The sequence below is a fragment of the Megalopta genalis genome, chromosome 4, assembly GCF_051020955.1.
Source record: "Megalopta genalis isolate 19385.01 chromosome 4, iyMegGena1_principal, whole genome shotgun sequence".
NCBI lineage: Eukaryota > Metazoa > Arthropoda > Insecta > Hymenoptera > Halictidae > Megalopta > Megalopta genalis.
Window position 1 is genome coordinate 12364928 of NC_135016.1, and position 26869 is coordinate 12391796.

The window sequence follows — 26869 nt, forward strand, 5'->3', positions numbered from 1 at the left end:
TGACTAATTGTTTAATTTACAATTATTCGTGTCGTAAAGATACATTTATGAGTTATTTATTCAATTTATATGTCACTTACGGCAAATGTTACAATAATATGATAAATGTACGATAAAATCAGAATAAATGGCTTCTTGTTACTTTTATAAACTAATGTAAAACAGCTGTTTTTTGTGCTCCGTAAATCTAGTGTTAAATAATCTGTCTGTGTTGTGAAAACTATTTACTTGCTTATTTTTCGCAACACGGATTGATTATTTAACCAATATTAGGGGTTCCCAGTTATTGAACAAGCTTGTATCAGATTTTATCGTCCAATTTTACTACTTTCCTGATAACAAAATTGTAGTCTCGAAACAGGTGTCGACAGAAAATGCGCCATATAACAAGGATCTACCTGGATATTGAATTATTTAACTGGGAACAAAACACAATTCGAGGAGAATGTGCGGAGGTGTAACCAGTTATTGGCATAATGATTAAGAGTATTAATCTTACGTTCAAACAGGCCTATTTGCGTCATCCATCATATGACTGTGACTAGATATGGGCGATACTGAATCGATTTTCTACAGAATCAATTTTTTCGAAGCGATTTTCGATGTTTATTAATCGATTCTTGGATATACGATCTCGAAACGAATCGATGTTTTTAATTGTAGATAGATCGTTGATTGAAAGCCGCCATAATGCCATTAACTATTGCCATTTAGGACAATTCGTCTTATTAAAATCATTGCTTTTAAATGATTGATTAATAAATGAAAAATCAAGTTTTTCATTTAAAATAATAACTCTATATTGAGTGTACGACATGTATAACAATATTGGAATAATAATTACAGTATCTTACGATAAAACACTGCGCATAAACCTTTAAATTAGATCGATATATTTATTTATTCATGTAGAACTTGGGAAATGAAGAATTAACAATAACCGAAGCGTACAGTGAAATCTTTTAAATCGGTTTCAAAGTGCTTCAAAGAATTAAAGCATCGCATTTTAATCTAAAAAAAGATTGGACCGCAGTGCTAATTATTTGAGGAAAAAAGAAAGATCCGACTTCTTTTAAATCCACGTAGGATCGATTTTTCCCGGTTCGATTTTCTAACGAATCGATCCCCGTCGTTACGATTCAGAATTCAAGAGTCGATCTTATCGAAAGAATGGCCTATCCCTAATTCTGACATGTGCTTATAACGCGATATACTCCAGCGAGTTCGTCCAATCTTCGCTTCTTCTTAACGTAAGCTTCGCGATAACAAGACTCGTTCGCACCGCGAGAGAGAACTATATAATCCTTCGCTATCAAGCTCCACGTGTCCAACATACGTCGTTCGCGAGAAGAACGCGAGCAGTGAAACGCGATGTTCCCGTAGCCGCGAATGGATCCGTGAACCGAAATGGCCGCCGCGCGGCGAGCCTAGAAAACCGACCCGAGGCACAGGAATCACGGGACGAGGAAAACGCGGCGGGTCGCGTTTAGCGCGGGAATGAAAGTAGTCGGTTTAATAGAATCGAGCCGTTAATGATCGTTCTTCCACTTTGCTCGAGTGGCGCGCGTTAAGGCCTCGAGGTGTCGACCGGATCGAGTATTGTTCATGTTTCCCATGATGGTCCCGGTGAATGACGCTCGCCGCGATGATACGTCACGATAATGGCCGGTAATTCGACGTACCGATCTCTCGGAGGGGGGCCGGGCTCGCGCTCGCACTCCGGCTCGCGTCGGGAATATTGTTTACAGCGACGGCGGAGCGCCGAGAGAGAGAGAGAGAGAGAGAGAGAGAGAGAGAGAGAAGTCTTGGCTTTTCAATTATCGAACCTTCGAGCGATACGAGATGATGATGATGGTCCCGATGGAAGCCGTGCGCGCGAGTTGTTGCACGCGGTCGGTAAACCCACACGCACGGCCCGCATCTCCTAAATTGCTGGCTCGGGCTATCTATCGGCGTGCTCTCTACGCCGATCCGAGAGAAAGAAACGCTGTTATGGTTGTCGCGGCCGAATCGCGGATCCCTTCTCGCGTTTCGAAATCGCGGGGAACACGCGTGCACCGAGCTTAGACGACTCTCTTTCTCTCCTTCTCGATGTTCGCGGCTCTCTCTCTCTCCCTTTCTCGATATTCGCGGCTCTCTCTCTCTCTTTCTCGATGTTCGCGGCTCTCTCTCTCTCCCTTTCTCGATATTCGCGGCTCTCTCTCTCTCTCTCTCTCTCTCTCTTTCTCGATGTTCGCGGCTCTCTCTCTCCCTCTTCTTCTCGATATTCGCGGCTCTCTCTCTCTCTCTCTCTCTCTCTCTCTTTCTCGATGTTCGCGGCTCTCTCTCTCCCTCTTCTTCTCGATGTTCGCGGCTCTCTCTCTCTTTCTCGATGTTCGCGGCTGTCTCTCTCTTTCTCTCTTTCTCTGTTCGCGAGTCTATCTCGCTCGGGGATCGGCGAGTTTAAATAGGAGTCGGTATTCCTCCTCGCTCGACGGCGAATTATTCCGTCGGCGACGATACCGCCGCTGGAATAATGAACGATAATTCGAGGTAGACGGTCTTGAGCGCGTGCACTAGGAACGCCGTGCGCGGCAACCGAGCCGAGGGGGCGGCTAGGGTTTTCAATTATCGAGCCTTCCACGATAACGACTCGGGCCGCTGCAGTTGCGTACGTGTGCTGCACCGCGAGCGCGCCCTCCAGATCGAGGCGAGGCCGCGAAATTGCATCTTTGACCGTTTAATGGAAACCGAGCGTGCCGACTAATGAATATCCTGCGCCTCGTTCCTTTGGGAACGGACCGGCCCGTCGCGATCCGAACGCCGTCGACCGTCGCCCGTCGTCATCTCCGTGGAAAGAAAACCGTCGATCGGATCGGCGCGCGGTCGCTTCGAGGCTGCAGAGTTTTTTTTCTTCGCTTTTCCGTTTTTTTTTTCTATCGAGAACGACGTTTCCTCGACGCGCAGAACGACAAAGGTCTCGCGCAGGGCTCGGAAATTGATCGATCATACGCGAAAACGATTTTCCAAGGCTGGGACAACACAACGGCCATGCTGTCACCCCGAACATCTGCCGCTTTCGGTGTCCCCGCTTCCGAACGAACGCGTTCTCGAAAGGGTGTTTACACGTCGGGACTTACAACGTGCTCGACGAAAATAATTCATTAAGCCGGCGGTCGCGCCGACTGCGATGGGCGTGACGGCAATCGGAAGGGATTTTGTCATCGGCCCATGCGGAGAGACCGGCGTTCGACCGTTTTTTTTTCTCCGTCGCGGGGGCGGTGACGCTCGGAGAGGCCGCTTTGTTCCCTCGCCGAGAGAAAAACCGAGGCGGTTCTGGCTCGATAGCTTCCACTCGATGATTTTACTTCCGCGTGGAAACGGCGGCGAAGATCTTGATTCGATTCGATTCGATTTAGTAACGGGCTCTTGACTGCAAGAGAACGTGAAGGATTCGATTTTCGTTTATTATTTCCGAGCGGAGAGAGAAAACCCTTTGGCTTGCAATGCGTGGGGATTACTGGATGTCTAGAATTGCGTTTGAACGAGCGAAGAGACGAGAAGGAAGCAACGGAGTCGCAGATTTTTTATTCGCTGTCGTTGCAATGCGATTGATACGGTTGCGTTGATCGTATAAATTTCGGTGAAATTTCGACTCGAAAAGTATATTCCTGGCAGATGTGGTGGAACATTTTTTGGTTGAAACGATGTCGTAAATTTGAGCAGGCAACTTTATCGTTTCATATTTTATGAACGAATAGAATTACTATCGTAAGACACCCGAATACTGTGCGTCGATACTATTCGCAATTTAAATATCTTATGCTCTGTCGAAGGAATCAAAGGCGACGAAGAAGTTTACTCTGTGGCAGTAGCGATTCGCGTTCAGGATGGTCCTATTTATGCGATTCTGTTGACGATTTCAATGGAAATCTTGCAGAAAAGATTTTCATCTGCTAGTCGGACGCGAATCGAGTGCTCGAAAAAGGGCGCAGATTTCAGGACTGTTCACATCAGCATTCAGTATCTGGCAGGCAAATAGCAAGCCGTGTCGCAATAGTTTTTGCACAAGAGACGTAAAATTATTTTCATAGCTTATACTCATCTTTCAGATGTGTATATAACACAACAGTGTTATTGTTACGTTTATGGTTCATCATTCTACGATCCAATTTATTTCCCTGTTTCTATCAATTTTTCTTCAGTATTCATTTTATTAGGATAGTTAGTTAGTTCGTCTGATAATCTTTCATTTATCATATATACTGTACGATATCTTACTTTTCGAATTGTATTATTATTTATATAGATATTTTTATTCTACTCGCGGCTATATAAAATCTTTTATGCTTCAATTTTCTACAACAGACGGTTTACGCTCGCAAATGTGAAGAAAATGATGATTACTAATAAAATTAACGTGTCTCAGTACAGGCGGGTAGTCACGATCGTCAAAGAGAACACCGGTCGATCAGCAATCAAGCGTAAAAATGTTGGACGCTGCGACGACAATCGTCCAAGAGCAAGCGTTTGCGGTTGTGCCGACACGACCCCCGTAAAATTTGTCCAGGTTGTTCCCGATAGGAAGAAATTAGGATGACATCTCGGTTGCATCCGGTGCTCCAGGTACAATCCTCTTAGATCACGTAAAAAGGCCGCGCCGGGCTTTCGTCCCCTCCAAGCGTGACGGAGGACAGAATTTTCGCGACAAACGGGCCCCGCGCTGTGCCCGTTCGCAGTCCATTGTTGTCCTCGAGACTGTCGACGGGGCGTCGCTTAAAAGGACACTTTTACCCTACGAATCGGATTATCGGATTACCAGCGTGGAAGTGAAGTGGAGCGAGGACTCGAGAGGATATTCTCGAGCGCGACGACAGCAAGCAGTTCCGTCCGCGCGCGGTTAGAGGCTCGCCCCGCTCGAACCCCCGCTAATTAAGGCGTTTCTTCGCTATTCCCGCGATTCCGTCGAGGGATATAGACAACACTCGGCGAAGGAACGGCCGTTATCTATCGGCGTGTGGTAACGTTATCGAAACCAGACGTCGGTTCGCCGTTAACCGTGCAAAGAGTTCGCAGAGGGAAACGCCGCACCGCGCCGCGCGGGTTCGCGCGGGTGGCGGCGCGGGCTCGCGCGGTGAATTCGGTCGTTGAATTAGTAACGAGAATTCGGACAATATTCCCGGTTCCCACGATAAATGTAATACGTATCGAAGTAGCTGTCGATCGATCGTCGACGCCGTGCGGGCAACTTAGTCATCGCTCGGACTACTTATAGCCCGGCGTATTTGCCCGGGGAAACTTCTTTCGATGTCTGATTAATTGATAGGTGCACCTGGACGTACGACAGTTTTAAAAGCGTTCCAAGCGTCGGCGGAATTCCTCGAGTTTCTCACACAGGAATAGAATTTCTGCGAGTTAACGAGGAGACGACAGCGCGGCTCGGCTTGTACGTACGGCTAGGAACGATACCGCGGCGGGGACGGTACGGTAACGATCGAACACACAGAGCTGGAAAACTGGCGTACCCACGGGGAGAGAACGCGGAAAATTCTTCGACGAGATAACGCGTCCCTGTCGCGGGGATCGAGTGACAAGAGAGGAAGTGCGTATCGTGTTACCGTCCCACGCATCCTGTCAAGTGGATCCTCCCCGCGCACAAAGAGGAGCAGACAAATAATTGGCTCCTCGGGCGCACAGGTAGAGGCCAGTCCCTTTGATCCCTGAGAACCTTGCGCAAGGACCATTATGCCAAGGATACTCGATACATAAGGGATCCCCGGGTGCCTCGGTGACGCGAACAGCAGAAAAGAGGCGAGGAAAAATAAACTGCTCGATACATTCGGAGCACGGACGAGAGAGAGAGGGAGAGAGAGAGAGAGACACGGCCGTTTCCCCCATGAATCGACTCCCTCTTCCTCTTTATCTTTCCCCGTCGAATCGACGGGAATCGCAGTTAATAGCGCGAAGACCTGTGGCGTTTCGAAAGTCACGACGAGAAGAAGCCCGGCTGCCGGACGACAACGCCGGCAAAAAGAGCAAGGTCGGTCTTGAAACGGAGCAAGCAGGAAGAGAGGCTCGGAGCGAAGAACTTTCCACGGAGATTAATTTTCGGCGCGAGACGCACACACACACCCCGGCGGGGAACTTTTCTGCTGACTTAATTAATACTCGTACGCGTCGCTTTTTCGATGCCACGGATTTAATTACTTTTTTACGTCGACTCGTAAATCATCTCCCGGCGAGGCCACGGGCCAGAGCGCAGCTCGCTTTGCTCGCCGCGTCCTTCCTTCTTGCCGAGTCATAAAATAAAAAAGCCCCGAAAGCATGCGAGCACCGCGCAGGGAACACGTGTTGGTGGAGTCGGACAAAAGCTAAGGCCGTCGTCGGCCGCGTCGCCCGAACACGCTCCGGCGAGCGGACGCGGTCCCCGAGACTGTCAAAACAGAATAGATCATCCGGGATGATCTGCCGGATTACGAGCGGCGCAAGCTGCTAATGCGCTCAGGTAGCCCGACGAGAGGCTCCGGTACAATGTCGACGACCAGGCCTCGTCGTCTCTTGTGCGTCGAGACGACAATGCCGATGGACCAGCGAACGGGCCGACACGTTCGGCCGTCGTTCACTTCGCCGTCGCAGATACGCGCTCGCGATCTGCCGGATCGCCACGATCTAGACCGGAGAGAGTCCTCTAACTCCGGGAGACTTTAGATTTTATCGGGATGCTCGTCGAAAGGGCGCCGTTTCGACGGAGACGACGGAACAGTAGCACCTGACCCGCGAGACCATAGATCCGTGCTCTACCTGAACGGATTAAGATCCCTATCTCGGTAATCGACCTAGCCTCGAGGAAGTCGAACGTTGACAGCTACCCTTGCCCAGCCGTCTCGATGCTAATCCGAAGATCGCGCCGTCACGGAAGATCGTTCGGACGCGACGTCGGACGGGTTTTTTAGAACGGTCGCGGCGCGGTTCGAGACGAAAGAACGCGGACTCACCACATGTCCGTGGACCGGTGACTTGGCGATCGATTGCAACTGCGGGTACAGCTGGCCAGCCGCGGCCGGTGTCATGTCTGTCAACATCCCGTTGACGGTTCAGCGGCTAGGCTCGGCTGGTCGCGGAATCCTGACGGTTTTCCTCGCGGCCTCGGACGAACCTCGGAACTGCGTCCACGGCGACGATCACGGGTCCTCGACGCGGGTCTGTGTCCGACGCCAATGTCTCTGTTTTCCGTTGGTGCACTTCACTTGCGGCGTATCACAGGGACGAGGCCTCTCGAGCCTCGGTCGACGGGCCGAGAGAAAGAAAGAAAGAAAGGGCCGTGAAGTCGAGTCCACGGCCGTCGGGTCTGGGTAAAAAAGCGAGTGGGTCGAAAACGTCTTGGTGCTTAGGGGAAACCGGTTAACGTGGTTCCCGTTCTTCGCCCCGTGACAGACTGCCGGCTATCCGATCGGCTTTGCCCCGACCAGACAGAGGGGAATGGTAGTAGGGAACCCAGCGAGACTTCGGCCCCCGGGCAAAAAAGGGGCAGAGCCTGTTGGGCGGCACCCAGACCTAACTAGTTGCCGCCCCTAACCGCCTCCGTGCCGTGCCCGCTTCCTCTTTACTTTATTTATCCCCTCCGATTTCCCTCCCACTCTCGACCCGCTCGCCGCCTCTCGCTCGCTCTCCTCGGCACTCGCCTGCTCTCTCTCTTTCTCTCCCGCTCCGCAGCTCCCTCTCGGCCCCCTTTCTCGCCGCGAGCAGCCGCGCAGCCCTTCCTCCGTTAATTTAACCGTGAAATGCGCGCGCACAACGCCACCGCCACCGTCGCCGTCGCCGTCGTCGTTGCGATCGTCGTCGTCGTCGTCGTCGTCGACGTCGCCGTCGCGAGAGGAGGCACGCGTGCTCCGACTTCGGTGCCCTCTCTTCGACCGTTTCAGCTCCATCGAGTCTCTTTCCACGTTTGTCCTTCCTCTTCCACTCTCCGCCGCTATACCTACTGCTACACCCCACCTCATCTCTATCGTCTCTCGTTCCAGGCCGAGGCTTACGTGACCCGAAGTTGTCGTATTAGGCCTCAGCCTCGTTGTTTGACGTAACGGTATGCACGCTGTTGGTATTTAAATACCGACATGCCACTATCCGATACCGGCGAAACGAGCAAAGTTCATCGACCGGCCTCCTCCTCCTCCTCCTCCTCCCCTCCCCCTATACAGCGTCGTAATTGATATACAAATCGCAGTCGCGTCTCTCCGTTCCGCTTGATCCGAGAGGACGCGAGAAAATCGAGGCGTTCAACGGAGAGCGATCCGATACGCGAACTCCGATCGGATTCGGACGAAACGAGCGTTGGTTGAGGAGGAAACGCGGCGATACGCTTTGCCCACGCACGCCACCGCGCTCTACTCGCCGCGATTACGCGAGTTATAGCAGTCGCAGACGGTCAATGTGACGCCCGATCGAAGAATTTTTGACGAAATTGAACCGCTCTCGCGAATGTGAAAACGTTCGCGTGCACTTGCGAGATATAACGTTGGGAATTATATTTTTGGGAATATTGTAAAATTAGTTTCCTGTGTCGGTATTTCTAGGTTCATGAAAGCAAATGACTTATTTGCAAATCATGAAACATTCGTGACTCGTTTGAGTTTCTTTCTTCATCTGTCAGAACTACACGCTGTTCAATTTCAGGAATATTTTTACTGGCCCCTTTCGAAATCGTTCCTCGATGATTTCTTTAAACAGGAGATAAATAACATTCGATGTGGCATTCTGTTGCTGAAGAGACTTACTTAGCTGTATAATACAGAGTCTTCTTGGCACGAAGTAATCGAAACTGCAGAATATTTGGAGTTGTTTTCTTCCAAACGTATTTTTTAAGGGGAAAGAAATCTCTTAATTGTAAATTAAAGTTGTCATACCTTTAGTCAAATCCTCAACATTTTACTCTTCGTAGACGAGGATTTTTAAAATCGTTAAGAACATTTTCCTCGCAGAAGTAAAATATGAACAACGTATTCTCTCTCTAATCTTCTGTCATGTACATATATGACTAAATGCAAATAAATGACTACTGTAAATAAAATGTGCAACCCTGATATCGTCGATGTGTCGACATTCTTCCTGAAAACGTTAAGGTATAGATAACACTATTTAACACTCGTCAACAAACAGCAATGCATGTTGACCAAATCAGTTGATTTTCGAGTAAGTAAATTGTCGGATATATGTAATCCTCCACCCTTTTTCTTCGTGAATTAATGTTTACATTTATTTAGTTTTCTTATCGATTCACGATGTCCCTTTTCACAGGATAATTCAACTTGTCAACGACAGCAGCGATAAGCAGACATATTTGCAGCGAATGTCACAAAATTCCAAATAAGTTTACATGAGCAATTTACCTAATTTGCTGAGATTCGCTGATTCTGTCGAACTTAATATGAAATATAAAATAAACAATATGAAATATAATAAATATGAAATATGTTCTGGTTAGATTACGGATTTTATGTATTTGTGAGAAAAACGGTAGCATGAAGCGCGAAATAAGAAGAGCATCGAAAGTCTAGAAAAACCTGTCACGCTATTTTTAAAATAATTAAAATTGTAAACACAGGAGATATATTCTTACCCGATTCTTATCCCTTGAAATTAACGATGGAACCTTTAATTTTGCCTAAAGATTCGCAGTCTAGTTGTAGTAAAAATGTGCGTTCATCCGCATATATTAACACGTTCCGTGCCACGTGTACCATAAATGGTACACGTTAAACTTGACCATCAGGCCACGTGTACCATAAATGGTACACGCGGACATATTTATTTAAAGCGCTGAAGACATACATTTTGTGACAAATTTGATTGTATAAAATATATTTCCACCAAAAGGATGAGAGGCATTGTAAAAAATGCTGTATAGAACAAAGCACATAAATTTGTTTAATCGTTATATACACAATAACTATTAATTACAATGTTTGACTTTTTTAAAGCAAGAGCTGCATAAAAACGGTTGATTCGGGCAATCACTACTTATCTACTGATGATATAATGAAATATTATGTGATAATGTATCAATCTTTAGTCAAAACATCAAATGGCCAGAACGACAAGTTAGGCAAAAATGGCTTCGCACGGAACGTGTTAATAAATTAAATGAAACACATTGACTGACGTCGCGAAGCAATCGGTGCTTCAAATCGACCAACAATTTCTCGATTTTAGTCCACGGCAGGCCGCATTGTGCGTCGCGGTGTAACGAAACGATCCGCTCGACACATACTCGCGCCTCCCCGAGAACTAATTTGTTGCCGCGCGTTTCTCTTGTTCTTCGAGAGCCTTTCGTTCCAAGGTAGCAATATTGATTAATCGTTGTCCACGGGCGCTCGGCCATCGGACCGTTAATCTACGGCGACATTTGCGTCGCCGTGGACGAGCTGCCCTTGATTCCCCGGCATTACGACGTCGCCGGAGAGCCACGGCGCAAAAGGGAGCATAAGAAGCCGCGCGGTGTACCGTCTTACGAGCCTCTAATGCGATTTTAATCGAGGAGTTTGAATTTCAAATGCTATTGACTCGACCGCGCGGAGGCGACTTTACCGTACACCGGGTTGGATTTTAGGGAAGGGCTCTATTATAACTGTGCGTCCCCCCATTGGCGCGCTCGTTTACGTTTCGGCGACGATTCGCCTCATTATGCAAGACGTTCCCCGGAGCGACGCACCGGTTGATACAGTGAAAGCTGAAAGCGGTCCCGGACCGTTTCACAGTGGTCGGCGAGTTCGCTTAAACGCGGCATAAATTATTTTAGCGTTGTTTCGAGGCTTATGGTTATGGTACAGTATTCGACACCCGGCTGTAATATTACGATGTCACCGATATACAGTGGCCCGCAAGTGTTCATACACCTTTTAACCCTTTGCACTCGCCTGGCGACTCCGAGGCACCAATAAAAACTGTTACGTCACGTTTCAAAATAATTTCATTAATCAAATTTGTTTATATTTAAAGAACGGTCGAAAGCATAACTGTTGCACGAGTCACAAAATTCAATGTCATATGTTCAAAATGCACCAGGTTGTATAAAATGAAAATACCACGGGTCAGAGAAATTGTATTAAATTTTGTGTTAATTTGACGTCGAGTGCAAAGGGTTAAAACGCGATAACTTCTTTAAAATTGGTCTAAGTGATTTGAATTTTTTTTAGATGATAGAGCGACTGGACTACTAGACTAAAGTGTTTTTTTTAAATTTTGATATTACTTAGGATGATAGAAAAAAATAAGAAACTCTCGTTTTTTAACATTTTTATCTGAGCCTATAAAAAAGTTTTTAGAAAAGTCTTTCGCAGATCTCGGTAACATAAGTTACCGAACATAAGTTATAAATATAACTTAACTCGGTAACATAAGTTATAAATGCGTGCTGAAAATTTGATCGAAATCAGTTAACCTACAAAGTCAAACTACAGACGTTGAAAGATTATAAAAACTGCAGATTTCTTCCAGTTTTTGGTCAAAATCGTGACAAAACTGCGATTTTTGTCATCTTTAATTTGTTATAACTCGTAACAACGTCAACTGATTTCGATAAAATTGCCAGCATACATAATATAAGTTACCGAGATCTACGAGAGGTACTTTTTAAGTTTCCGTTATAGGCTCAGATAAAAAAAATTAAAAAACAAGAGTTTTTATCTTTTTCTCGTCATTCCAAGTGATAGCAAAATTCAAGAAAATCATTTTGGTCATTGTCTAGTAGACTAGTCCCGCTATCGTCTAAAAAAATTCAAATCACTAAGACTGATTTTAAAAAAGTTATTGCGTTTTAAAAGGTATATGAACACTTTTGTGGTCCACTGTATGTATATAATAATTTCCCCCTTAATTGACGTTCAGATTGTATGCAAAAATTGTGTGCAATATTTAGTCTACAATTTTTTATATTAAATTTTATAGAAAAGTGAATACGGTAATTTTTCCCTAATTCACGTTCAAATAAATAACCTTGACAATTTGGGAAGAGGAGATACGAATTTTTATAGTTAGCGATTGTTAACGACTATAAAAACGTATCTCTTCTTCCCAAATTGTCCATTTTTGTGCGCAATCTGAGTGCGAATTAGGGAGAAATTACTTACCGAATTATATTTTCATGTATACTTATGTTCGTTTGTTTTTGTGTTAACCCTTTACAGTCGGAGCCATTTTAACTCAGCATCGAAAATAGCTTTTCAGATCTATAATAATTCCATTTCATATAGCTTAATGTATTTTATACATATGAAACTGAATTTTGTGACTCGCGCAACAGTTACTCTTTCAACAGTTTTTCAAGTTCAAACAAATCTGAGTGGATTATCAATCGTAATGGCGTAAGTTACATTTTCCTCATTGCGATAAGTATAATAAAAAGTGTTATTGCTTACCAACATGTGTATTTTTTTTAAATTTTTCGATTTTTGTGTACAATATGAGCGTCGTTTAGAGAAAATTCACTGTATTAATATTGAAAAGACAATCGACTTTGAATATTCAGCATTTTCAACCATTTTTGCATTAATAAAGAAAGCTAATAACTGAATTACATGTCTTATTTTCATTTAAATACATTCTCGATTCATAGACAGAAACGAGTAACATAGTGCGTCATGTTAATTATATTAGAACTATTAATAAGTGACATATGACTTGTATCGAAATCTATCGATTTAAACCACAGTTTTTTGCTGAATATTAAAAAATTGTATTTCTTAACTTCGATTTGCTTTTTCATGAAGAATCGACCCATTCTCGGTTGTACCACCGACGCAGGGATACCCTGTATATTTTTACAATTTTTTATATCACATTTTGTAGAAAAGTGAATACAGTAATTTCTCGCAGTAGTTAACTACGCTTTAGTTCTGCGCCATGTTTTTTTTTTAAATTCGCGTAATTTAAAAATTAACAATTAGCAGCACTTGGAATTTGCGCGTTGCTCATCGCAATTGTCTAAGCGTTCATATAAAATAAACCCGATACGAATCACTAATAATTATTTCATCAAGCTCTTCCTAAGGTTTACATTGTCATAAATGCGTATGTCGCAATTAAGTAACTCAACTAGCTGTTCACTCTGATGTCCTATAATGAATAACGAAAACAATTAACTTCGCTTTCAATTTCACGACTTTGTCCCTAAACCGTTGCATCTGGTCAAAGAATTATTGCCCCTTGCCATACTTTAACAAGTCTTTAACGTGACGGAGATTTTTAATAACAACCCGTTAAGTATGAATACTATTCCGCTGTTTTTAGTCTGAATAAAATACCGATTTCTTGTCATCGGTGTTAAAACATTTGAATAAACGGGAACACGCAATAAATATAAATTATCCTTCTCTTTCTTTCCAGAAATTATTACAATCAAAAAAATTGTAATAACGAAGAAAATGGTGCGACAAGGGGTTAAAGCAGCTTACAAGCTATAATATAAATAAATATAATATAATAAATATAATATAAATAATATATATAATATAAATAATATATTATTTATATTTATATTTTGCATTTCAAAGTTTTCAAACATCGTCCTTCCATAGGAACGAAAGGTTCTTCCAATCGTAACAGTTGAAAAATTGATCTGTTTGGAGAAAACGCCGCGTGCCAGGCCACTGTGCGAGACCGGCTACGCCGCTGCGACGAGTAGGAAGGGACGACGCGTTTGGGTCGCATTAGGTCCTAATTTTCCATAATGGCAGAAGATCGAGGCGCCACTGCGGCGAGGCGGCCGTCTAATCGCAGTCCATTCACAGCCGCCCCCCTTCGTCCTCTGTCGCTCGAGAAGAGAAGGCCGTCCTCAAAGCCCGAACGAACGCTTCCGCCGCCGCGCAGCGCCGCGTCGCGCCGCGCCGCACGCCGTTTCGATTCGTTAACTTTTTTTCCTCCTCCGAACGAATCGCGGTCAGTTCCATTCGATTCTATCACGGCGTTAACGCGTCTCGCGTGCGTATCGAGGCCCGTGAAAATCGATGCGAGCCGCGAACAAATATTTCGCGGAACGCGCGAGCCATTGTCGATAAACCACCCCCGGGGGCCGGCTCGAGGAGACGATGATGCGTAGATCGCGTGCGATCGGGCCACAAAAGGTGTGATCCGCGGGCCCCACCTCCTCGAGGTCGCAGGATGCCGGCCGGCGTGCGTTGCAGGAAACCAGAAGAGGGATGAACGGCTCACAATGAATCGGGGCCGCAACCGGGCGTTAACGTCTTTTCACAGAGCAAACCGCTCGGATCGTGCAAATGAGGGTGCGAACGACGGCGTACCCCCGATCGATCTCGTTGCGTTCCCTTCCAGGCTGCAACGTTTTCAGATTTTTTTTCGGATAAAAGCGCGGCCAGTGATTTATCGTCGCGAGCAGCGCAGCCTCGCCGCCGTCACGCACCGAGTCGACGGACGAGAGAGAAAGGAGAACGCGAATCGCGGTGTTCGCATCTAATCACCGACAATGTCTTTAACCGACATCGTTCGACCGATTTCGTCGGCGATATTAATTAACCGACACGCTGTAATCGCCGACGCTTTACGTTCGCCTGCCGATGGTACCGAACGACTGCTATAATGCGATCATAATATTGTTAGCTCGTGCTTTATGCGCGCGTGTGTGAATGTCGTTATGCAATTTATGGTGTGAATATGAGTATTATATGAGTGTCCTATCCGTTGAAGGATATATTTTATGCATGTTGCGAGCCTGCGTTCACAGTGGCCAGTTGCGGAGAGTAATCGGTTGAGAGAGGATCCGCGAGCCTTGCGCAGTAACAAATCGTCTTTATTGTTCATTATACATATTTATATGAACGGTTACTTCGTGTACTAATATATCCTTCGAATGATCGTATAGCATCCTAATCTAGGCAGCAAACATAACTAGGCATAAAGTCGATGCCGGCGAAATTAGCGTCGATGTAAACGTCGTCGACGATCTCATCTCGGTTAATTAATCCTTTATGCTTGTGTGGTGACTCTGGGGCGCTACTAAAAGCTGTAACGTCACTTTTTTATGCTTGAAAGTGTGTTAAAAACGCGACTGTTGCACGAGTCGCAAGACTCAATTTCCATTAAATGCAATAAGTCATGAAAATACTGTAGATCTGGAAGACTAATTTGTATTTAGAATTAAAACGGCTTCGAATGCGAAGGGTTAATATCGTCGGCGATTTCAGCAGGTCGGTTAATTAACCCTTTGCACTCGTGTGGTGACTTTGGGGCGCTACTAAAAATTGTAATGTCACGTTTTTATGCTTGAAAGTGTGTTAAAAACGCGACTGTTGCACGAGTCGCAAGACTCAATTTCCATTAAACGTAATAAGTCATGAAAATACTGTAGATCTGGAAGACTAATTTGTATTTAGAATTAAAATGGCATCGAGTGCGAAGGGTTAATATCGTCGGCGATTTCAGCAGGTCGGTTAATTAACCCTTTACACTCGTGTGGTGACTCTGGGGCGCTACTAAAAATTGTAATGTCACTTTTTTATGCTAGAAAATCTGCTAAAAAACGCAACTGTTGCACGAGTCGCAAGATTCAACTTCCACAAAATGCGATAAGTCACGAAAACACTGTAGATCTGGAAGACTAATTTGAATTTAGAATTAAAATGGCTTCGAGTTAGAAGGGTTAATATCGTCGGCGAACTTAGCAGATCGGTTAATTAACCCACTGCGCTCGTGCGGTGACTCTGAGGCGCTGCTAAAAAGTGGAACGTCACTTTTTTATGCTAGAAAATCTGCTAAAAGACGCAACTGTTGCACGAGTCGCAAGATTCAACTTCCACAAAATGCGATAAGTCATGAAAATACTGTAGATCTGGAAGATTATTTTGAATTTATAATTAAAACGGCATATCGTCGGCGAAATGAATGTCGGCCCAACGATGTCGTTAAAGACGTCGCCGGCGAAACGATCGTCGTTGATTCGACGGAAATCGGAATCGCGTAGACGACGGAAAAGCGACGATTGATTCCGTCGGTAACGATCGAGCGATATCGACGCCACGAAATGACGGATCGCTGATTGGCATAGTCGGGTAGGGTGGAACGGGGGTGAACAGGGTTGAAAGGGAAATGGGCCCACGGGCCTGACGGGGGCGGATAATGACAGGGCGGCCTCGCGGAGCTAAGATGGTCCGCGTTGGGACCAGCTCGGCCTTTGCCTCTTATACGACCATGTGGCCATCGGGAGATGCTGATGGACTAATAATTACCAAGGAACCAGCTTCGCATATAGCGGCTGGGACCGTCGAAAATGAAGATTCACCAGACCAGACTGGGACCAGGGAAGAGAGAGAGAGCCCCGTTCCCGCCGCGCATCGTTGTGTAAGCTCGCCGGTAGGCTGCTCGGGGACGAGAAGGTGCTCCGAGTTTAATAACCAGCGCGTTCGCTATCTGTTTGGTCTATCGCTATCGAGCCGGGACGGGACGGGGCCGAACGGCCATTATGTTAATACGAACGATTCCGAGGCGCTTGACGCGTCGACGCCGCGTACGTGATCATAATTTATCGCGTTCGCGCGATACCACGAAATCGGCGATTCGCGGGAACGATTAAGAACCGATCAACGACGGTTCGAGCACGGGGCCCGTCCGCGCGGGGCCGTATCCCCGCGAACCGCCCCCTCCGCGAGGCCATTTCGCCTCGCGACGAGGACGCCGGGAAAAAGCTGCGTGCCGTGTGTCAACCAGTTCCGATGCTCGTTTCATAAATCAAACACTCGCGTCGAGTATGTAATGGAAGAGCGCTGATAACGTGCAAACATTCTTTGAACGATATAGGCCGCGCAGCGGTCCGCGCTGCACGCGATTGTTAGCCCCCTCTAATGGCGGACGGTTCTACGGATCCGGCTACGCGTTGACACGGCGAAATTTCGCGGATTCCCTCGATCGCAGGATTCGGGATCGATCGGGCCCGAGCTATTCTCGGCGCGGAACACCGGGGTCGGTGTTCGTCGTTCTAATCGCCGGGAAGAATTATAGCGCCGCTTCCAGCCGCCACGGTCAAATAAATATCCCCTTGGGCTCGTTTTCACCGTTGTCGGCGATTCGTCTCTGCGAGGCCGGAGAGCGCGGTGACCGGGAGGCACGGCCGCGGAGAAACCGTGGAAGCATCCTCTTTGAGGCTTTTAAGGTCGAGCAGCACGTTTTGCCGTGAAACAAGGCGAGGAGAAACTTGTCTAGGACTGATTTACGGACTCGTTGGCCGGTCCGTGCTCGCCGAGAGCTCGCGGTTCCGTCTACAACGTGGTCCGGAATAGAGAGACGCCGCCGAGCAGATTTATGGGGTGTTCCACGGGGAGGAGAGCGTCCGATCCTCTCCGTAATTCACGCGGCGCTCGGCTGTTCTGTCGGCGCGTAATCCGCGAACAAGGAACCCGGTGCTCTCACGGCGCGCGGAAAGACGTCGGATCGAATAGAATAGGGTACGAGTCGAGTCGAGCCGGATCGGGTCGGATCGAATCGGTCGACCGTCTCTCTCCGTTACGTAAATGGTCCCACGAGGTACACGCGTGCCTCGCCGGGGCTGAAACATCCGTGACAGAAACGCCAATCCCGACTGTTATACATAACGTTGTCAAGCAAACAATGCAAATGAGCGTTTAATGGTACGGCTCGACCGCGCGCGGAGATAACGCGAAAGAGTTATTAGTATAATCACCGCGAATGGTAATAATTACAGGTCGCGGACGAGAAAGCATCGTAACAACGGCAACGATCTATGCCGCACGCTTCGCGGCCACGGTACACGCCGGGAACGAGTTCGCGGGACACTTTTTACATCGGATCGAATAGATCCAGGACACGAGATATATTTCGGTCGCGATTCGTAATCCGCGCTTTCTTTGCTCAGCATCCGCCGCGTTCATTTCTTACGCGAGCCAGAGGGCTGGGCCCGTTGACGCGATGCGGTTCGGGCTGGTCGCGCGGAAGCTTTCGCGCGTAGTCGGCGTGCTTCGATGAGCAATGCAATTTATATGTCTCCGGAATTTCGCTGGCGGTCGAGGAAAAATGTATTCTTACGTCTCGTCATAAATGAAATGAAACGAAATCATAAATGCTTCGGTCGCCGGTGCTCAAGATATCGTCGCATACATTCGGATCGATCGACCGGTCGATCCGTGTCCGGAAATCGCGGGCCCGCGACGAAAAAGTATGCTGGTACGCGCGACGAATTAGCGTGGAAAAGGGGAAACAATTAGCCCGGCGAAGGACCGCCGACAAATTCGCGGGCATGTTCGCTGGAAGTTGAGATTGCAAAATGACGTGCAAACTGAGGGACGCCCTCGTCCGCCCCCTGGCAATACGGTAATCACTATAATTACGTATCGAGCCCTTATATTAATATCCCCCAGCTACGTCTCTCTTTCGCACTTTCGTTACCCCTCTCGTTCCCGTCGATTCTTCCGCTCGTCCGCTCGCTCGTTCGCCGCAGTCTCGTGAAAGTCGACGGGCCCCCCTTCACCCTCCCTCCTCTACCCCCCTCGGACCTTTCGCGCGAGCCGATCGCCTCCTATTTATTATTGCCGCGGACGTCGTTCGCCTAATGAACGGCCGCGGAGACGCGACGACGTCGCTTCGCGAGGCCGCGACGCGTTCCGTTCGGTTCTTGAAATAAATTGGACGCGGGTACGCGGCGGAGCGCGGGGGCCTTTGTTCGAATTCAATTGCCGGATCCGATTGGCAATCGTGAAAATCGAATTGCGAACGAGCGCTGATGAATTGGCAGCGCGTTAAGGAGAACGGGTACGTCGCGCGGGGCCTCTCGCATTGGCCTCTTTCGCAGCCGGGAGATGAACAATTAACGAAGGGTGGCGCCGATCCGCCCAGGATGTCGTCGCAGAGGGGAGCAGATGTCGCCGATTCCCTCGAACATCGGCGGCGACCCGACGCGCCGCGTACCCGCTGCGTTTTGCTTAACCCCGTTAGCGCCGATCAAGGGAGTCGCGTGTACCTGACCGAAATACACGAAACCTGTTCGACGCGGGGCTTGGCAAGGTACCGGAAAGCGATTGAAACGATTTCGTAAAAGCTGATCATTGGACGATTCGATAAGGAGGAAGAAACGAAGCTGTTGTTTATCACTGTTTAAACGCAACCACTTGTCCTATAATATCGCGCCAGACTCGAAGACTTCGGACATGATCCAACAAATATCGACGTTATTTATCCGTTTCAAATAGAAATCAAATTCTGCTCTTCTGTTATCAATATTTAAACGTCAAAGTGCAAATTGCCATGCGATAACGATGAATTGTCTTTATCGTGTACGAATTCATTCGAGGCCAAAGAGGTTCTCGTCGACGCGGTTGCGAAACAGATCGTAGCGCGAGGGGTTCCAAAGGTATTAAGAAGACGACGTTCTCTGAAGAACTTCGTCGACGTGTCGTTGTTCGGCGGCAAAAGGGTCGTGCTAACGTGATTGTCGTTACTTTACCTCTAGGTACTCGGTATCCGTGGAATGATGCGGTTGCTGGATAGCAGTCGGCGGCATGGTCATGACGTTTTGCGGGTGAGCCGGATGCGAGTACTGGTACGCGCAGTTCATATTGTACAGGTTATAGGTTCAGTCCGATGCGATGGTAACCGTAGCAGCTCCGTAACGGAGGAATTACACACGAGAGCGCGACGCTTCTATCTCGGCCACGGGATTAAAGGATCGCTCGCGTTATGAATGGGCATGTCTCGTGGTCCGGTCGGCACTCTCTCTCTCTCTCTGTCTCTTTCTCTCTCCCTCTCTCTCTCTCTCTTTCTCTTTGCGCGAGGATGTCAGCACGGTTCAGGATCGAGCGTTGAAAGGAGGCGAGATCGCGGCTCCCGTTATAGATCCTTGGCGTATCGAGAGAATCCGGTGTCGGTGGTCGATCGTGAGGCGGAGGCGCTCCCCGGCATCGGTAGTCCGTTCGAAGGTTGCCTTGGCCCCTCGTATATCCTGGTAATCACAGTAATTTCTGTGGCTGTTGGCCGCAGAAGGCAGCGCCGAGGAGGAGAGCTCGGTCCCCGAGACAAGGAGGTCGGTCGAGGACGCGGATGCGGATGCGGATGCGGATGCGGATGCGCGGAATCCACGCGATCCTCTCGCGTTTAGGCTCGCCGCGTCGGATGCTGGCTCGCGATGCGTGTCCGCTGCGACGCGGAAGGAGGCTGCAATTAAGCGCAGGGACTGGAGGTGCAGCTCGCGGCGTGCAACAATTATAACTGAGCTTTTTCGTTGCTCACGTAGGAGAGGAGCGCCTCGTCGGAGGCGGATCCTCTTTCTCTCTTTCTCTGTTCGCCGGCTCCTCTCCTACTTCGCCGTCTCTCCGCCGTCTCTTTCTTTCGCGCTCTCTCTCTCTCTCTCTCTCTCTCTCTCTCTCTCTATCTTCTCTGTCTCTCTCGGCCGTCTCTGCCCTCCCCTGCAGCCGCCGTTAGCATACGTAGGTGTTCGGATACGCGAGTGCGTGCAGGGAGAGAGCTCGCCGGGTGGCGGTGGCCAGACACGTCCCGCAGGAACACTCCACAAGTGTGTTTCCATCCTGGAAGGTGTTGCTGGTGGGGCGCAGAGGCGGCGGCCCGCCCTCGCAACGATCCTCCTCGTACAACCTCGCGATTGTCTAATCCTCGTGGCAACCCTAACGAACCCTCTCCGTCTTCCTTTCCCTCTTTTTCTCTCCCTATCAGCCTCGAGCTCCCTCCATCGCGCCGCCGACCACACTCCCGACCAATTAAAACGCGCCGCGATCACGTGGGCTCGCCGCCGCGGCCGCGGTCGTCGCCACATCATCATCTTCTTCTTCTTCTTCTTCTTCTTCGTTTCGTCTTATGCCATCGCCTTCCTCTCCCTCTTCTTCTTCTTCTTCTTCGTCTTCTTCGTCTTCTTCGTTGCTACTCTTTCTTTCTCCACTTCCTCCGGTTCTCGACTCCCGCTGCTCCTTTCCCCCCCTGCCACCCGCTTTTATCGTTGTTGTCGGCCTTTTTGCCGTCCGCTCCCGGCCCTCCCCCCTCCCGCCGGCCGATCCTTTATTTTCCCCGTCGCTCGCTCGTTTCCCCCTGTGCCGATACTTGTTCGAGGTCACGCGTGGGAGGCGAACAGGCAGATAACGACGACCAGGTCCGAGGTATTAGCGTATCGCGACGCGGCGCGCTGGCCCGGGGAACAGGTTTGTCGATTTTACGCAGTCAATGGTAATCTCGGAGGGGTTGCGCGCGCGTATGCACCGCCGGACCCGCCGCGCCTCGTCCGTTTTTCATGCCCGCCGCGAGCGTTAATGGAATTCCTGGTGCGTTCTCCGCCGCGAGTCCCGGAGTCGCGCGGTCCGAAGTAATCGCGGCAATCTCGTTAATGAGGTATCGCGTGCGCGACGGGGTAGGAAGCGGCCGCGGGCGTTAAACGCGTCCATGCCCGCAGAGCCGCGCCGATTATTCGCCGGCGGGAGTCCCGTCGATTAAAGTTCAATTATCAAATCGTGGCCGACATTGTCGCCGCCGCGCGACAAATACGCGGCCCGGCCTCCTTCTCCCCTCCCTCCTCTCCGCGACGCGGCGCGGTTAATTCAATTTCGACGACGGGCCTTAGAAAATAGCCGGTTATCGGCTGCGCAAGTCAAACAACGGGCGCTCGGTGTGTATCTGCCGGCCGGTGAGTTATGGCTTCGATTAAAAACCAGGTGAGAAAGTTTCAGAAAAATCGCGAGCACGTACCCGGCAGATTAATGCGATAAAGTACCTTGTAGCGTAACGTAATAGCAGGGTGGTGTGCCGCGGCCGCCGTCTCTACGCAACGCTCGTAAGTTACGTTGCCCGCGAGTCGATGCGCGCCGGTTTTTAGCGTTCGATCCGCGCGGCATCGCGCCGCGCCGATATTGTATAATGATCGTAGCCCGAGGATCGAGCCCATTATCGTGACCGCTAATGATATTGCGTAGGTAACTCCCTCGGCGTTTATCGTGCCACGAATTGCGAGCGTTACGCGCCGTTCAGCTCCGTTGCCGCTTCGCCGTCGTGCAGCGCCGCGCGTTTGTTTTCCCGGCTCGAATCGCCGGAATCCATCGCTTTCGGTCAATTCCGCGCGGCCGAATCAAGCGATCGAGAGAGCACCGATCGGACTGCGACGCTCGCGTTCGGACTTTCTATTCGATCATCCGTCGCGATCGTTCCGCTCGATCGGGCCCGATATTGGTCCTCGATCGTTCGCGGTGATTTCGCTGCTGCGACCCGCAGCCAGTTTCACCCGTGTCTGCGCGGATTTACTCGCGAACTAGTTCTACGAACGCGACGCTAACGGAAAGGATGAATGAACGGACGAGACGGCGGCGAGGCAAGAACGCTTGGGTGAACGGATGATTGCCGGTGAATGGATTCGTATTCTCCCTCGAACGCATAATGCCGTAGTGCTTCTTCTTGCTCGTTCTTCTCGTTGCGCGTCTCCCTTCGCCTGTAACTCGATACAGTGGGAACCCCGTGTGATCTCCATTCAGCACCGGCTAGAATGTCGAGCGAGGAGCCAAAGGATTGGTTCGCTGACACCGAGACTGCCGTGCCGACAAAGTCTCCGCGTCTCCCAGAGCGGTCCGAGGGAGACCCCGGGCTCTTTAAACTTCGCCCCCGCAGTCGATTGTCGGAGCTTTATTTTGCGCCTTCGACCGCCGCGATACACCACCCTTCTGTGCTCCTTTCAGCGGCACAAGACACCACCGGACGACGCCCACTATCCCCCGTAACATTATCCAGCACTTCCGCGCATCGGACGTCTGCCGAATGCCGAAAGATCGCGAGTCCGAGTGCGAGTGTTAAACTAGGTTATAGTTCCTATAGTCGATTGTTCGCGGAGCACAGTAAGTTCTCCCTAATTCGCGCTCGGATTGCGCACAAAAATGGATAATTTGGGACGAGGAGAGGAAGAGGATATGGTTATCGATTGTCAATAATTATACAAACGAGATGCAAGGCTCGAGTAATCGTATCTTTCTCTTTCCAAACTGTCCATTTTTGCGCGCAGTCTGAGCGCGAATTAGGGAGAAATTACTGTACTCGGCTGCTCGGTCATTTCATGAGTGAACAGAGTATTTTTGTGGGCAATAGAAACTGTCTGCATTGATTGCGAAATGCAGGAGCTATATAGACATTTATCTGTTTCCTTATTGACGGATAAGGGATCACTGGTGCCGGTCCATTTGAATTCAGAATTACAAACATTTCATATTAGTTTTAATTTTGTGGCAGTCGTATGTAATTATTAACTATTAATATGGAAAGTAATAAAATGACTTTCGGACTTTGCTCTGATCAAAGAGGTTTTAATGATATACAAATTAATCGTAAAGATTTTGTTGTGTCTATTCGTGGCTGCCATAAATTCTCAAAAATGTTCGCCGTTCAAAGGTAACCCTGACACGCTTAAAAAAGGGTAAAAAAGATGTCTAGATAATTTTAGACATGTATTTTTATTCTAACGATGTTCCTGTATATGTTTCTCATATTTTATTTTCGTAGGTATCGAAATGTATTATTTAATAGTATTGTGTAAATAAATGTACCTCGAATGGAAAAGATAATATTTGTGGCAGTTTTTCTTACGTGGATACAAAATGACCATCCCTTAAGCAGATCTGAAACCTTCTAATACGTGAAGCGTTTCAGGGTTAACCCTCTGCAATACAATAATAAGTAGCATGATATCATACATGAAGATATCATACATGATATACTAAATACGAATGTTATTCATTTCTTCTAAATCGAAGCGAAATTTTATTCTTCTGTTATCAAAGTCTAAGAATGAATGTATGATTCTATCTTCTAATAGTTCATATTCTACTTCATTGAACATTTTCTCCACTACTGAGCATGCATGTTCGATAATAATTTGTTTAATATTTTCTTTAACACTTAACATAATCTTTCTATAACATTTTCTCATATTTATATATTTTCTCATTCTTTATACTCTCATTTTCTTTTTTATCGTTAAACCTCGGCTAAATCATCTTAGTTAAACATTAAACCACTAAGAGTGAGTAACTTGTGACTTTCTGATTAGTATTAACGATTATTCAGATTATAAAGATACATTTATCAGTTATTTATTCAATATATAAATATTCAATATAAAAATCAGAGTAGATGTCTCTTAAGTTACTTTTATAAACTAATATAAAATAACTGCTTTCAGTGCTTCGTCAATCTAGTGTTACCATTAAATCTACCATGTCAGTCGAAATAAACGATTACACATGTTTTATTTCAAAATTGCTGAAGTTACGAAGACTCTTTCAATCAATTTCGCAATTCAAGTATCTATTATTATAAAATTGGCTAAAAGTCTAAATAAATTCAGACTTGTCATCCTTATAGAGCCACATAGGAAGTTTTGAGATACGATAGACGAATCTCAGGAATTTATATTGAGATCATTCGATAAGTCGTTTGTATTTGCCTGGATAAGGCGACTAAATAACATTGCGTATTCCAGATGAAGTATAATTAAAGAGTAATATAAGGTCTTAAGAACGCGGAGATCATTGAAATGCTTACAGAAATGCATAACGTATCCTAGACTCCGATTTGCACGATGAACTGCCTTAGAAATACGATTATTTCTTTTGAATTGCTCTGTTAGTATTGTTTGTTTGTTTCGCTTTCCACGTATCAAAAGTAATTGCAGGATTATTACTATAATTATTATCAACGGGCTACTAGAATCTTTCGAATCATACAAATGAAATAAATCCGCGACGAAATAAAAACGTTACGGAGAACAAGATTTCACAACAGATACAGCGAAATTAGTAAAATGGCTCAATCTAAAAAGAATGCATTTGTTTTGATTCCTGGTTTTACAATTTCTTTCCAAAGCTATTGAGTTGTTGTATAAGTAATTTCTGTTTTTCTTGCAAGCTATCCATTTGGAAAACCGAAATTACTTTCGCAACAATGCAATAGAAGAGCACTGAAAGAGACAGTAAAAATGAGGAAACTGCGATCCATATATTGAAGAGTGATGTCGAAAGCGTCATTAACCCTCGTCGTACCACGTCCGGGTTATTTCGGACACTGGATGCCGTTTGCCGTTTGTTTAAAGAAAAAAGGTACGATAAGATAATCGAAATAATAATAATAATAATAATAAATAATAATAACAACAACGATGATCACAACAGCAAAATTTTAGTTCGAGGACCCAATGATCATGGTGTTGCGTCCAGAGACAAGGGCCATAAAAAGGTCCCACCATTGGGGAAACCCTCTCAGGCCCCAACAAGGGTCAAGGCAGACACCCCCCTCCAAGGGGTGATTCGTGCCTTGACCAATAATAAACAATCTACCTCCATCCACGGGTGCTCTTCCACGACTTTCCAGCGTTGGAAGAGCATTCTTCCACCAGCGCTCGCAGAGAGTACAACACAAAAAATAAAGTTCTCTAAGACTACTAGAGACCCTTCCACGTCATTAATTTGCCGTAGGAAGCGCGAATCGAGCGTACAATAGTTCGGTCGCGCATGTACGTTAGGCGACTAACCGAACGTACGGACAAAACACATGGGGCTTCGCGTAAAAGTCCAACCGCCGGTAATGCGAGGGTCAATTAAATAATGCACAATTAACCCCTTTAGACATACAAATAAAACGGAAATCATAACTGAACAGTTATGTTCAAGCCGAGAAAGTGAATGTTTTAGTTTGAAATTTAGATTACTGATTCATGAATGCAATTTTATCAATGATACTGTCGAGATCATCTTGAACATTGTAAACAAACCAGAAACGATGCACGAATGAAACAACAAAGTAATCTAATAATATACTGCACAGCATCCGCCGTAAGCAGCTTTAGACGAGTTAGATTCATCAAAATTTGCAGTGGCACATGAAACGAATGACGACCCAATCTCGTCATTGTATGTCAAAGGGTTAAGCACATACCGCCGTAAAAATTGAAGCACGCACGTATATCGAATTATCAGGAGAGAGGACTCTAAATGAAGAAACATAGAAGAGACAAAAATTGTTTCGTTCTCTCGGAAAAGAAAGACGAAGAACGAATAAGCGCTGGAGAAAACAGTCGCGAGAGAAATCGAAGCGCAAGGGTGCTAAGGACGCGATCGATCGGAGGATCCAGGTCGATCCAGAGCCTCGATATCCGGCCAGGTGGCGCCAACGAGCTTTTCCCAAACAGAGTAAACGCCGATCGCGTTAGGGGATGATGAATGACGGCCGAAGGAGGGCACGAGGTAGACCCGTAGGAGGCGTATCGACGCGTACCACGTAGCGCGATGAAAAATTGTACCGGTGGGAGACTCGTGGATATGAAACTGCCAGACGGATGGACGGACAGGACGGATGAACCAACGAAAAGAACGACGGTCGTTCTTTTCGAGCCGCGAGACCGGGCTCCGCGCTCTGTTATTATATCTTTCTCCCTTTCTCGTTTCTCTTCTCTTTTCTTCGAGTCTTAGAGAAGAGCGAATCGGCGCTGGCCGCCTCGGCCGCGCGTTACCGACCAGAGAAAGAATAATAGCCTCACCCTGACGGTGGCCGCGGCCTACAATTAAAACTCTCGCGCGTTTCCAAGGGCGGGAAGAAGAAGGGTTCTCTCTCCCCGTGGTTGCTCGCCGGCTAATCGACTCGCTCTCGAGTGTCCAGTCGGTCGAGAATTCGCCGACGCGACTCGACCCGAGGCAAGGCGACGCGACGCGATGCGACTCGACTCGACTCGAGTTGACTCAATTCAACTCGAAGCGACTCGATGCGACTCGACGTGACTCGACTCGACTCGACTCGACGCGACTCGATGCGTTGCGACGCGACGAGACGCGGCGCAACTCGAGACGAATCAACACGACTCGATGCTATGCGACGCGACGCGAGGTGACTCGACGCGGAGCAACTC

General features: G+C 47.5%; 1 protein-coding gene across 4 annotated transcripts in view; it reads right to left on the reverse strand.

The window, feature by feature from the left end:
• Positions 1-26869, reverse strand: part of Sp1 (transcription factor Sp8) — a 163018-nt gene that overhangs the window by 28306 nt on the left and 107843 nt on the right. The window contains exon 1 of one of the 4 annotated variants that reach the window (XM_033475593.2): positions 19439-19690. The exons of 2 other annotated variants lie outside the window; for them this stretch is intronic. In XM_033475593.2, the coding sequence (XP_033331484.1) occupies positions 19439-19549 (111 nt within the window). In that variant the 5' untranslated portion in view covers positions 19550-19690. Of the gene's footprint in view, positions 1-6974; positions 7895-19438; positions 19691-26869 lie in introns of those variants that run through there. One more of the 4 variants, XM_076521320.1, reaches the window with a different exon arrangement.